This window comes from Scyliorhinus torazame, chromosome 2, assembly GCF_047496885.1.
Source record: "Scyliorhinus torazame isolate Kashiwa2021f chromosome 2, sScyTor2.1, whole genome shotgun sequence".
In the NCBI taxonomy this organism is placed as follows: domain Eukaryota; kingdom Metazoa; phylum Chordata; class Chondrichthyes; order Carcharhiniformes; family Scyliorhinidae; genus Scyliorhinus; species Scyliorhinus torazame.
In genome coordinates, this window is record NC_092708.1 from 225,344,562 (window position 1) to 225,359,546 (window position 14,985).

Here is a 14,985-nt window from a genome sequence, read left to right on the forward strand (position 1 = left end):
TCGTGACCAAAAAGGTTAGGAGGGGTTATTGGGTTACGGGGATTGGGTGGAAGTGAGGGCTTAAGTACATTGGTGCAGACTCGATGGGCCGAATGGCCTCCTTCTGCACTATGTTCTATGTAAAGGGGTCTTTTTCAGGATGGCAGACGGTGACGAGTGGTGTACCTCAGGGACCACAGCTTTTCACAATATACATTAACGATCTGGAAGAAGGAACTGAAAGCACTGTTGCTAAGTTTGCAGATGATACAAAAATATGCAGAGGGACGGGTAGTATTGAGGAAGCAGGGGGTCTGTTGAAGGACTTAGACAGGCTAGGAGAGTGTGCAAAGAAGTAGCAGATGGAATACAATGTGGAAAAGTGTGAGGCTATGAACTTTGGGAGGAAGAATGGAGGCAAAGACTATTTTCTAAATGGGAAAATGCTTAGGAAATCAGAAGCACAAAGGGACTTGGGAGTCCTTGTTCACGATTCTCTTAAGGTTAACGTGCAGGTTCAGTCGGCAGTTAGGAAGGCAAATGCCTTCATGTCGAGAGGGCTAGGATACAAGAGCAGGGATGTACATATGAGGCTGTATATGGCTCTGCTCAGACCCCATTTGGAGTATTGTGTGCAGTTTTGGGCCCCATATATGAGAAAGTATGTGCTGGCCTTGGAAAGAGTCCAGAGGACATTCACAAGAATGACCCCTGGAATGAAGAGCTTGGCATATGAGGAGCGGTTGAGGACTCTGGTTCTGCACTCGGTGGAGTTTAGAAGGATGAGGGTTATCTTATTGAAATTTGTAGGGTACTGCGAGGCCTGGATAGAGTGGACATGGAGGGGATGTTAGCACCAATAGAAAAAACTAGAACCCAAGGGCACAGCCTCCGACTAAAGGGACGATCCCTGAAAACAGAGATGAGGAGGAATTTCTTCAGCCAGAGGGTGGTGAATCTGTGGAACCTTTTGGCACAGAAGGCTGTGGAGGCCAAAGCACTGAGTGTCTTTAAGACAACGATAGATAGGTTCTTGATTAATAAGGGGATCGGGGTTATGGAGAGAAGGCAGGAGAATGGGGATGAGAAATATATCAGCTATGATTGAATGACGGAGCAGACTCAATGGGGCGAGTGGCCTAATTCTGCTCCTATGTCTTATAGTGTTATGGTAAACATCTTGTATATTTCATTTGTGGATTATGTACCTGTGACTTTATTTCAAGTTCAAAGATACACAAGAACTGATCCAATAGTGGAGAAGGTAATGGATATGGTTCAAAAAGGAACGATAGAAACATAAAAATATAAAAAAATAGGAACAGGAGTACAGACCTCAAGCCCTACATCACACAAAGACTTGAGTTGACAGTTCAGAATGGAGTTTTATTATGGGGAATCCAAGAGATTATTCCTCCGTATGTGCGTAATAATGTCCTTGACCAACTATATAAGGGACATCCTGGTGTGGTGACGATGAAAAACTGGCACACAGTTATTTTTGCTGGCCAGGATTAGATGCTCAAATCGAAGAGAAAGTGGGCAACATTGGTCCTGTGCAAAACTAAGAAACAGTCCACCGCTGCCGCCCTTACATCTGTGGGAATGGCCGACACAGCCATGGCAGAGAATACACATAGACTACGCTAGTCCAGTGGAGGGTCACATGTTCCTAATGATTGTTGATGTACACTCGAAATGGGCGGAGGCAGTGATTATGAAATTCATGATGACAGAACAAATTATTGAGAAGTTGGATGAAATATTTGCAAGTTTTGTAGACCGGAGTAGGTCGTAAGTGACAATGGAACTCTGTTCAGTTCGAAAGAGTTCGAGGACTACTTAAGAGGGAATGGTATACAGTTCCATACCATCCTGCAACAAATGGATTGGCTGAGTGATTGGAACAGTCACTGATACATTCTATCAAGACATTAAAGGACCAAGGTACATTGACAAGAAGAGTGAATAAATTCTTGATGTCTTACCGGAACATCGCACATGTAACAACAGCGTTCACCAGCAATGCTGCTGTTCAAAAGGAAACTGAGAACACAGTTTGACGTTTTGATGCCACCTGACACTTACGAGATTGTTATATGACAACAACAAGCACAGATTGCTAGGAGGGAACAAAACTCTTCAGAGATCATTCACACAGAGAAAGTGAGTGCTAGCAAGGAGCTGCAGAACAAATGAGAATTGGTACCCGCTGTTATCCTGGTGAAAACAGGTCCAATATCATTCACCGTACAGACGGATGATGAGAGAGTTTGACGATATCATACTGGCCAGAATACAAGCTTCACAAAGTGAAATTGCTGAAACTTCTCAAGATGTATTTCCATTGGAAAATCTAAACAGTGATACTTCTGAACAGAGGCAAGTTCAGATCCTGTTTCTGAGGACTTCCAAATAACTATCTCGATAGAAACTGGAGTAGCTTCCCAGGAAATCACCCACTGAAGGAAAAGAGGACACTTAATGTTCTATGTTCCCACACCTCGGGTAGCCAGGTTCCAAAGCGTCGAATACAACCTAAAATAAATAGATGTCCACCTTAGAGACTTGTCTTATTGATTGTGTGTGTATATATATGTATAGGGATAATGCATAAGTGGGCCTGTTATAAAAATATTAAGAAAGGTTTTGTCGTACTAAAGAAGGGAAGGAGTGCTAAGTATTTAAGTAATTCATCCTGCTGGTGGAACATCATGTGATCTGTAGTGATGTCAGCAGAGTGTTTTTGCTCAGGTTTCCAGTTCTCCATCTTAGATTTTATGAACAACATTTCCTAATAAACCGCTCATTGTGTTTGTAAAAAATTCAAGTACGTGGCATCTCCATACCTTTTCTCTTTGCGACACTTAGAGACTATAGCAGGCAGCTGGTCCGGTTTGCTTCAGTTAAAAAAAGCCTTTGGGCAGTTGTCAGCTATGTTTTGTGATAATTTCCCATGTTTCTGGGGTCAAAAACATGAAGCTGATTTTTAATGTCGGTGGAGTTGGAAATGACTTGAAAATTGTGTACCTGGCAAGTGGTACTGGATCCTGCTGCCTAGAATCTATAGAACCCCTACTGTACAGAAGAAGCCATGCATTGACCCTCCAGAAGAGCACTCTATCTTGGCCCATTCCCCTGCCCTATCCCTCCAGAAGATGATGCAATTTTCAATGGTGGGGGGAGCAGGACAAGGAACCTGCTCACTTCCAATCAACAACTCATGAAATCTCTGCCCTCTAGTTTTAGACTCCCCTACCTTTGGGAAAAGATGTTGACTATCTACCTTATCTATGCTCCTCATAATTTTATAGATCTCTATAAGATCACCCCTAAGCCTCTTACGCTCCAGGGAAAAAAGTCCCAGTCTACCCAGCCTCTCATAACTCAGATAATCAAGTCCTGGTAGCATCCTTGTAAATCTCTTCTGCACTCTTTCTAGTTTAACAATATCCTTCCTATAATAGGGTGACCAGAACTGAACACAGTATTCCATGTGTGGTTTTACCAATATCTTGTACAAATTCAACAAGACGTCCCAACTCCTGTATTCAATATTCTGACCAATAAAACCGAGCATGCTGAATGCCTTCTTCATCACTCTGTCCACCTGCTACTCCAACTTCAAGGAGCTATGAACCTGTACTCCCAGATCTCTTTGTGCTGTAACTCCCCCCAACTCCCTACCATTAACTGAGTAGGTCCTGCCCTGATTTGATCTACCGAAATACATCACCTCATGTTTATCTGAATTAAGCTCCATCTGCCATTCATCGGCCCACTGGCCCAATTGGTCAAGATCCTGTTGCAATCTTTTATAATCTTCTTCACTATCCACTATGCCACCGATCTTGGTGTCATCAGCAGACTTACTAACCATGCCTCCTACATTCTCATCCAAATATATATATATATATATATATAATAATTAACAGTGGACCCAGCACTGACCCCTGAGGCACACTGCTGGTCACAGACCTTCAGTTTGAAAAACAACCCTCCACAACCACCCTTTCGCTTCAGTCGCCAAGCCAATTTTGCATTCAATTGGCTACCTCACCCTGGATTCCATGAGATTTAACCTTTTGCAGCAACCTACCATGCGGTACCTTGTCAAAGGCCTTGCAAATGTCTATGTAGACAACATTGACCGCACTGTCCTCATCTACTTTCTTGGTTACCCCTTCAAAGAACTCAATCAAATTTGTGAGATATGACTTTCCCCTTATAAAGCCATGCTGACACTCCCTAATTAGCCCTTCCCTGTCTAAATGCCTGTAGATTCTGTCCCTCAGAATACCTTCTAACAACTTACCCACTACAGAAGTAAGGCTAACAGGTCTGTAGTTCCCAGGCTTATCGCTACAGCCCTTCTTAAACAAGGGCACAACATTTGCTACCCTCCAATCTTCAGGCACCTCTCCTGCAGCTGTCGATGATTCAAACATCTCAGCTAGGGGGCTGGCAATTTCCTCCCTAGCCTCCCACAATGTCCTGGGATACATTTCATCACGTCCCAGGGATTTAACTAACTTGATGCGCTTTGATACCTCCAGCACCTCCTTCTCTGTAATATGTGTACTCCTCAAGACATCACTTTTTATTTCTCCAATTTTCCTAACATTCGTGCCTTTCTCAACAGTAAATACTGACGAGAAATATTCATTTAGGACCTCTCCCATCCCTTGTGGATCCACACATAGATGACCTTGTTTATCCTTAAGAGGCCCTACCCTCTCCCTTGTCACTCTTTTGCCCTTTATGTATCTGTAAAAGCTCTTTGGATTTTCCGTTGCCTTATCTGCCAAGACAATCTCATGTCTCCTTTTTGCCCTACTGATTTCTCTCTTAACTCTACTCTGACAAGCCCTATACTCTTCAAGGGATCCACTTGATCCCAGCTGCCTTTGCATGTCATATGCCTCTTCCTTTTGACACGTTCTCCCCGTGTGTGCGTGGGTTTCCTCCGGGTGCTCCGGTTTCCTCCCACAACCCAAAGATGTGCAGGTTAGGTGGATTGGCCATGCTACATTGCCCTTAGTGTCCAAAATTGCCCTTAATGTTGGGTGGGGTTACTGGGTTATGGGGATAGGGTGGGAGTGTGGGCTTTGGTAGGGTGATCTTTCCAAGAGCCGGTGCAGATTCGATGGGCCGAATGGCCTCCTTCTGCACTGTAAATTCTATGATTCTATGACTATAGCCTCAATATCCCGAGTCATCCAGGGTTCCCTACTTCTACCAGCCTTACCCTTCACTCTAAAAGGAATGTGCTCACCCTGAACCCTAGTTAAAAGACTCCCACTTACCAGCTGTCCCCTTGCCTGTAAACATGCTCCCCCAATCAACTTTTGAAAATTCCTGCCTAATACCATCAAAATTGGTCTTGCACCAATTTAGAATTTTAACTTTTGGGCCAGACCTATCATTCTCCATTGCTATCTTAAAACTAATGGAATTATGGTCATTGGTCCCAAAGTGATCCCTCACTAACACTTCCGTCACCTGCCCTTCCTTATTCCCCAAGAGGAGGTCAAGTTTTGCCCCCTCTCTAGTCGGGCCATCCACATATTGAATGAGAGATTCTTCGACAAATATCTCTCCATCCAAACCCTAGTGCTATGGCTGTCCCAGTTAATGTTGGGAAAGTTAAAGTCCCCTACTATTACCACCCTATTCTTCCGGCAGCTATCTGTAATCTTTTTACATGTTTGCTCCTCAATATCCCGCTGACTATTTGGGGGCCTATAGTACAATCCTATCAAAGTTATCTTCTTATTTTTCAGTTCTACCCATATAGACTCAGTCAGCAAACCCTTGGATAGACCCTCTCTCTGTACTGCCGTGATGTTGTCCCTAATCAAAAACGCAACTCCCCCTCTTCTCCTATCTTATGGTCTGTCTTTGCTGTACCCCGGAACATTGAGCTGCCAGTCCTCCCCTTGCTTTAGCCATTTTTCAGTAACAACTATAATATCCAAGTCCCATGTACCTATCTATTCTCTGAGTTCATCAGCCTTGCCCGTTAGGCCTCTTGCATTAAAATAAATGCAGTTCAATCTGTTTCTCTGCCCTCCACTTTTCTCTTCACTGGCTTTTGTTTCTATCCCCTCTTTACTACCCTCTGACTTCCTGCATTGGTTCCCATCCCCCTGCCACATTAGATTAAACCCTCCCCAACAGCGCTAGCAAACAACCCCTCTAGGACATTGGTTCCCATCCTGCCCAGGTGTAGACCGTCCAATATTTAATGGTCCTACCTCTCCCAGAACCGGTTCCAATGTCCCATAAATCTGAATCCCTCCCTCCTGCACCATCTCTCAAGCCACGCATTCATCTTGTGTACCCTGTCATTTCTACTCTGAATAGCACATGGCACTGGTAGCAATCCCGAGATTACTACCTTTGAGGTCCTACTTTTTAGTTTAGCTCCTAACTCACTAAATTCAGCATGTAGGACCTCATTCTGATTTTTACCTATATCGAAGGTGCCTATATGCACCACAACAGCTGGCTGTTCACCCTCCCCCTTTAGAATATCCTGCAGCCGCTCTGAGACATCCTTGACCCTTGCACCAGAGAGGCAACATACCTTCCTGGAGTCTTGTTCGCATCCGCAGAAACGTCTGTCTACTCCCCTTACAATCAAATCCCCTATCACTATGGCTCTACCACTCTTTTTCCTGCCCTCCTGTGCAGCAGAGCCAGCCATGGTGCCATGAACCTGGCTGCTGCTGCCTTCCCCTGGTGAGCCATCTCCCCCAACAGTATCCGAAACGGTATACCTGTTTTGGAGGGAGATGATCGCAGGGAATCCCTGTACTGCCTTTCTATTCTTCCTCTGAATGTTGGTCACCCATTTCCGATCTCCCTCAGTACTCTTTATCTGCAGTGTAACATATTTGCTAAACATGCTACCAATGGCTTCCTCAGCATCATGGATGCTCCATAGTGTGTCCATCCGCAGCTCCAGAGCCGTCAAGCGGTATAACAGGAACTGCAGCTGGATACACTTCTTGCATGTGAAGGAGCCAGGTACAGTGGACATTTCCCTGAACTCCCACATCGCTCAAGAGGAGCACGACACTGGTCTGGGATCTCCTACTATGTCTTAACCCTTAGGTTAACTTATACAACTACAATGCCCCCCAAAAACATAGATAAATGAAAAGAAAAAACTACTTACCAGCTTACTACTACTTACCGGATAGACTTGAATTTAGCAGGTCCCTTCTTGGCTCATCAAATCACAGCCCTCCTGTGACATCACTCTACTGTTCCCCCCCAGTCTAAACCTCAGATTCGCCGTTTACCCGCTTACCTTCCCAAGATGCCGTCGGTCCAACTGCTCGTCTCCGCTCCGCTCCTGGGAATTTTGTGGCATGAAGCCTGTCTTTGGCAGCACGGTAGCACAAGTGGAGAGCACTGTGGCTTCACAGCGTCAGGGTCCCAGGTTCGATTCCCCGCTGGGTCACTGTCTGTGCGCAGTCTGCCCGTATCTGCGTGGGTTTCCTCTGGGTGCTCCGGTTTCCTCCCACAGTCTAAAGACGTGCAGGTGAGGTGGATAGAACACGCTAAATTGCCCTTAGTGTCCAAAAAGGTTAGGAGGGGTTATTGGGTTACAGGCATAGGATGGAAGTGAGGGTTTAATGTGGGTCAGTGCAGACTCGATGGGCCGAATGGCCTCCTTCTGCACTGTATGTTCTATGTTCAGTCCAATTAGAGTATTTACATATTAAGTTCATATATGAACATATGAATTCGGATCAGGAGTTGGTTATTCTGCCCCTCTAGCCTGCTAAGATCATGGGTGATCTGATTGTGGCCTCAACTCCACAATCCTGTCTATTCCAATTACTTTTGAATCACATGTCAGTTAAGAAACTGTCTAATGCAGCCTTAAAAATATTCAGTAACCCAGCCTCCAATGTTTCCCAAGGAAGAAAATTCCACAGACCTCTGAAAGAAAAAGGTCCTCCTCATCTGAGTCTTAAATGAGAGACCCTTTATTGTTGAACTGTGTCTTAATTCTAGTCTCTCCCACGAGGGGCAACATCCTTTCAGCATCCACCCTGTCAATTCCCCTCAATAAGATTACCTCCCATTCCTCGTTATACCACTGGATACAAGCCCAATCTGTCCCACGTCACAGGCAAGATGCAGGGTCGTGACCCGGAAATTATCCAAGCATCAGGATATCTGACCCTGATTTGAAAAATCAAGCCAATGGTTTGTATATAGAGTTTTTATTGGATCAGTAAGCCATGTAGTTTAATTAAGTGGCCGAGGACAATTGATAATGCGGAAAAACGTTTACATTTTAGGCATTTCCAGCGGAGACCACTATGTTAGGCAATTTGTTGCACAATTACTGCTATGAATGTGCTGAAGTCACACTGCAAATATATCTGCATTTATTTCCAGTCTTATTTACAATAATGTATGCTGTGTATGTACATTGTAATTTCATAAATATTCACATTTAATCTATTTGAGTAAAATGTTTGTTCATTGTAAACTGCAAAGTGAAAGTTAGACTTAGCTGTGACTACATTTTTGCAAGCCGAGATGACTATCAATTTATAGCTCTGGTTTTCTATTTTTGGAAACAAAACATCTTTCACGGATCACTTATATATTTGATGTTTTGAATTTTAATGTTTTGAAATTATTAATTGTACATCTCACCGTACATCTACCAGTGTGTATTTTCCAGGGACTCCGAGCAGTAAGCACCCACCATCATCCCCAACTCCCTGCCCCCCGCACCCGTAGCCTCACAACCCCACTTGTCCCAATCTAAAGCTGCTTGCAACACCTCTGCCACCTAATTCAGTAGAATGGGGGCTAAACATGGTCCATCCTGGCCTATCTGACAGTTCCCCATCAGGTAGCACATTTATCAACTGATGCATCAGGAATTTGTCCAATATGTCACTTTGTGTGGATCTGATTGAGTCCAACATGAATACCAAATCTTCTGATCACTGGTCCTGACGACCTGTTTACCAGCCACGATTCCTTAAAACATCCTCTCATTGCGCATTGCTGTTGCTGTCCCTGTCACCTAGTTGCCATATATAACCCATAATTTGGAAGCAACTGTTTCATGACCAACCTTGACCGCTGCGTTCCAGACCTCAGCCAGTCTAGTGTACAATCGGCCCCATGTTGGACCACAATTAGCATCCTCTCCCCAACTCAATCTCTCTTCCAAAGCATACATATGCTTAACGCTCAGCTCTCACTCACAGGGTGCGGAGAATCGGCGCCATTTGCATTGGCGCGTTTGACGCAATGCGGGCCGCTGGAATCGGCGGAGCCGCAGATTCTCCGGCATGGATGGGCCGAGCGGCCGACCTTATCCGACAGAGTCCCGCCAACGCCGTTCACCCCAGGTCGTTGCCAGCGGGAACTCTGAGCGAAGGGTTGGGGGCGGCCTGTGGGTCGGAAAAAGCGCTCCTTCACCGGTGGGCGGCCTCCGATGGCATCTGGCCCGCGAGCGGGGCCCACCGATCGACGGGCTGGCCTCTTTTCCCCCCCCCCCGGGCCTACTTTGTTGCGCGGCCGGCCCCTGAACCCCCACGCCATGTTGAGTCGGGGCTGGCAGGCTGAAGAAGTCCCCCGCCCATGCGCAGGATGGCGCGGCCCAACTGCGCATGCGCGGGTTGGCGCGGCACACATTTGGTGCCAGGAAGGGAGGCTGGAGCGGCATGAACCACTCCAGCGCCGTGCTGGCCCCCTGTGGGGGACAGAATCGGTCATCCCCATGCCCGTTTCGCACCATCGTGAAACGCGACGGCGTTCACAACGGCGCAAACACTTTGTCTCCATTTTGGAGAATCGCTCCCAGCATTTTTCATGTCTGTATGACAAGGGTTCGACTATTGTGAAACATTACAGTATAGAGATGGGCTGCTCAGTCCAGATGAAGCTCGCACGTGAACGTTTTCCTCAATGAGCACTTGTCTTATAACACTCACCTACTCATTCTCCATTCCATTTTATATTCAAATTTTTCAAATAATGAAACGCTTCCCTTTTCAAAGGATCTATTGACTTTGCATCAACAATCATTTGTGACATCAGAAAACCACATGCTAATTATCAAAGTTTTTTTTACTGAATGTTTTTTAATTCTTTTGGTGAGGGTTTAAATTTGCATCTCTTGTCTTTTTTTGAGTGTAAATATGCCATCACCATTTGCTTTGTTGTTTGCAGTCACTGCTTAATTTTCTTGAATCTTGGAAAATAAACACTAACTTCTGAAATCTGTCTTCAAACTGTCATCTCTCGACCTCGGTAACAACCGAGTAAAGCTGTACTATATCTTTTCCTTCTATTGCAGATTGTCCAAAGCTGTACACAATATTTCAATTGCTGCCTGAATAACGTCTTGCAGAAGTTCAACATTATCTCTTTATGGTTTTGTATTCAATCACTGTAGATACACAACTGAATATTGGCTGGATTCTCCACTTCAGCGGCTAAGTGCCGGCTCAAACAAAACATTCGTGGGCGTTTTACGACCCAGAAATCGGCGCCGAAGCCTCACCGATTCGAGGACTGGTGAGGGGCTAGCAGCGGCGCCGGGTGAAACTCCCGGTTCCCATACCGAAAATGGCTGGGTCCGTGGCCGCGCGTGGGCACGGTGACGACCTGCAGCGGTCGCACCGTACAGCATGGCGCCAGCCGTGCGCGGACCCGACCTGCCATCTGCGACCCCGACCTGCCATCTGCGACCCCAATGGCCACCCCCACTAATCCCCAGAGCCCTCGCGGAAGCCCCTCCAGTCAGCGGCACGGATCCCGGCGGAGTGTGGCAGTGCTCTACACAGTCCGCAGCTGCCATGCCGGGTTCATGATGAGCCAACACCGTTGCCACAGCGCGCGATGTGATTACACCACTTCTGAGGGGGTGGAGCATTGCTGACTGGCGTCAAACCAGCGCCGGCCCCGATTTGGGCATCAAAGTGGATTCTCCGCCCTATCGCCAATTGAGATATCGCCGTCGGGCAACGGAGACTCCCACCCATTGTGTTTCCCAATTTATGGCCTGCCTTATGGCCTGTCCTACTTGTGCCAGTGATTTTCTAATGGCTTGTGTATATGGAAGCATGGTGGCACAGTGGTTAGCACTGCTGCCTCATGGCACCAGGGAGCAGGGTTCAATTCCGGCCTTGGGTGACTGTCTGTGTGGAGTTTGCACTTTCTCCCCGTATCTGTATCGGTATCCTCCTTGTGCTCCGGTTTCCTCCCACAGTCCAAAGATGTGCAGGTTAGGTGGATTGGCCATGCTAAATTGCCCTGAGGTGTTCAAAGATGTGCCAGTTAGATCGGATTATGGGGATGGGACAGGGGAGTGGGCCTAGGTAGGGTGTTCTTTCAGAGGGTTGGTGCTGATTCTGGTCGAATGGCCTCTCTCTGCACTGTAGGAATTCTATGATTCTACTCCATGGTGCTATCTAACCACCAAGACTCTTCTGTTTCTCTAATCTGTTCAAAATCTTTCAAAATCTCTATTGAATGGTTGAACAGGCTTGATGGGCTGAATGGCCTACTCCTATTTCTTATGACCTTATCATCATTCTATTTAAGGTGTATTCCTTTTCCCTCTTTTTTCCAAGATGTATTCAAACTCTGCATTAAGCTACCCCAACCATCTCGTCCATCTCATCTATCTAGCCTAACCCTGTTCTCCTGCAATCTTTCAGTTAATTGTTGTTTGTTGTTGTAGTTGACTCATTTTGATATTCTCTCAATTACTCACTCCAAATCAGTTATGGTGCATAATACCTATAACCCCCAATACAGACTCTTGTGGTACATTGTGTACCATATTTTCCCAGACCGCTAAACAAGCTTTTAGCCGTATTTATTGCATTCTGCCCTTCAAACGTCATTCTAGCCATGTGGCAACGTTACCCTTTATTCCATTTGGCATCATCCGTGCAAAAAAGCTCTGATTTTATATATTGCATGATACATATGCTTTTTGAAAATTCATATCAACCAAAGCATTCTGTTTTCTGTCCTCACTGTTATTTTACAAAAAAAACATTTTTTATAATGTGTGTACATATTCTCAGAAGAATGACAGTCAACAGATTTTATTCAGTCCATCTAGATAGCTTACCAGTCTTTGTTCTTTTCACTTTGATGTTCTTTTTTTAACGATTATTTTGCAGGAACAACAGAACGTGTTTGCCTGATCCAGGGAACAGTAGAAGCTCTGAATGCAGTACACAGCTTTGTTGCAGAGAAGATACGAGAAATGCCTCAGAATATGGCAAAGACAGAACCAGTTAGCATCCTGCAGCCTCAGACCACCGTGAACCCAGACCGTATCAAACAAGTAAGTTACTAATCGTGTATAATTTAAGAGTGCCATTTTGAAGTAGAATTAGTTGGCGCAGTTGGTGGTGGGGGAGGAGTGTGGCAACAAGTCCTCTTGTCAGGGGACAAGTAGAACTATGGCAATGATTCAGGCCAGTTCAAAGGAATTGCAAAATTAAAATGGCAGTTGTCAGTAAATTAACAGATGAGCCTTTTTTTGGACAACACCTGTTTTGACAGGGAGTTCAATTGATGACTATGACTTAGCTAGTTCCCACCATTATCCCAAAGCTGTGCTCAGTACTTACGTGTGATGACTGTTAATATAGTTTCACGAAATGGAAAGACAGCTTGGATATTTCTGAATAATTTTTGCCCCTATTTTTAGTATGCCAATTTTTTGACCAACATTAAAGTTTTAAATTAACTAAGCTTTAAGTTGTAAGAATTGTATTGACCATGCAATATAATAAAGGAAGATTGTCTGCAATGTTTTTCTACAAATAAATATGGGGAAAAGGGAACTTTTTTTTTGTATAACAGAGAAAATATAGTTCCATGATCTGCCTCTCATCTGCTTGTCCAGGCATTGACATCTATGTAAACTACTTTCTCTTCATGAAACAATGAAGTCAGGAGCACACTATTTTCCTGAGCATCATTCTATAAGATAACTTTACCACAGTTTGTCTTTCCTGCTATCTCTGCAACTAGAAACAGATATTTTTGGGATCTGTGATTCCTATTTAGTACAGTATTGGTTCAAAGGCAACCATCCTTTTGAAAATTATTCTCACCTGGAACTTTTTTTGTACTTCAGTATTTCTTCCATGGTCTTGAATGGGCAGGACATTCCTTTGGAGCATTTAACATCACTGGTTGCTCTGTGAAATCAAGTGTGCATTTTTAAATTACCAATTGACATTTCTGAAGGAATCATTTTTAAAAATACTGCACTGAGTGAGAATTTTCAAGTTAATTTGCAGCACAGCTATAATTTGCAGCAATGATTTAAGTCCATGCATTCATTGCATAGACCTAAATCATTCATTGTCTGAGCTCATTACTTGAAGACAAAAGTAAATTACAGTTCATAAATAGTAATGCTGATTGCTATTAAAATTTCAGGACCCAGTGATTCATTTCAAAATTTTGTTTTAGGAAACAAATACACACTTGATAATTACTAAAGAACAACACCGCAGTGTATGGTCTGTAGTGCATATTCAGAGTCTTAATGATATGAGGCCACAGTCTATGCCATTGTGGAGAGCCAATGAATAAAGTCCAAGAGAGAGAGATTTATCCTTGGTTGCTTGGACTGGAAGAGTAGCGGTCTGGGATCAAGCTACCTGCCCCCTCAGCTAGGTGTTTTGTATGCCTAATGTTCACCAGGTGTGGGTGGGTGGGGGGGGTCTTTAACTTCATTTTGAAATTGGGGCACCTTTCAAAAAAGGCCCCGCCCCTCACAATGACTGCACAAAACATGAACCCCCCCTCTTCTAAAAATGGCAAAATGTGGGAAGATCGCGACGGAAAACCTGCCGGTGTCTCTGGGGAAAAACACGGCGGTTTTTAGTCAGAATTTGAAACTTGGCTATTTTGGGGGGAAATTCCACCTGGCCATTTTTGGGGAAAATCCCACCTATGATTTCTGTAGATATTCCATTAGTGATGTGGTTTCCCAGAGTTAAGGAAAGTTTTGGAATTCACAGGTAAGCCTCTAAAGCAGCTTCTTCCTGGCTGGCTTTCAACAGTGCCTTTGTAAATAAAGGCAGCACAGAGGGAACCTCATGGTGAGGGCTCCAGTTTTGGGAGGGGGAGAGAGTGCAAGGCAGAAAATACTGAAGGAAGTACACAAGCACATGATGGGGGGGGAGGTTGACGAAATCAGCCATGCACTCGAAAAGCATTTCAAGATTGAGCATTTTTTCACAGCTGAGATCATTCAGCATCAGCTCCATTGACTTGCTTGGAGTTTGGCTTCTTAAGCAATCATACCCACGCAAGCAGCACAAATTCCTGACAGTGCTTCTGAGCTTTTATTCCCTCGGGCACAGATTGTTGAATATCTGAGTTTAATGGGATTGCAGAACATTGGGCGACTGGTCAAGTAAGAGGATCCCATTGTGAGAGGTGGACATGGAACAGTCACTGAGGGAGGAACTCAGAACTCCTTGCATTGTAGTTATTCAGGCACTGAGAAGTAACCCTTGTGGTCTAACCTAACTGCGCAGTGCAGGTTAGGGTAATACTTGTGTCTGAGCTGAGAGCATACAGTGCAGTCAATTAAGCAAAGCTGTCTTAATCAGTCATGTGGTGCGGGAAGGAGGTGGAGTAGGTTTTGGGCAGGTATCGAGATAACTAAACACTGGCAATCTGAGTGGTGGCCAGGACTCTCTGTCATGCGTGAAGAGGGCTTGAGACCCCGCCAGAGCCAGAGATTTGACCAAGAGAGGACCCTAGGAGACATATGCTGACCCCCGCATCTCTCTCTTTGATACTGCAGTGAGGAGATCATTAGGAACATGGAACCTGGTGATCTTGCTGCCTGACTCATGGCCTATAGGCAGGATAGAAGAAGGAGAAGAATCTGGTTCAGCAAAAGGAAGAGCACAACCCATAAGATCAAGGAAGATCCACAGACCGCCGTCATTTGTAGGCACCTCATTA

The 14,985-nt window shown here is 44.9% G+C and overlaps 1 protein-coding gene across 2 annotated transcripts in view; it reads left to right on the forward strand.

Annotated features, from left to right (window-relative positions):
• Positions 1–14,985, forward strand: part of LOC140396150 (RNA-binding protein Nova-1) — a 428,879-nt gene that overhangs the window by 270,287 nt on the left and 143,607 nt on the right. For both annotated transcript variants that reach the window (XM_072484340.1, XM_072484329.1), the window contains exon 3: positions 12,165–12,331. In XM_072484340.1, coding sequence (XP_072340441.1) covers positions 12,165–12,331 — 167 coding nt within the window. The remainder of the gene's footprint in view (positions 1–12,164; positions 12,332–14,985) is intronic.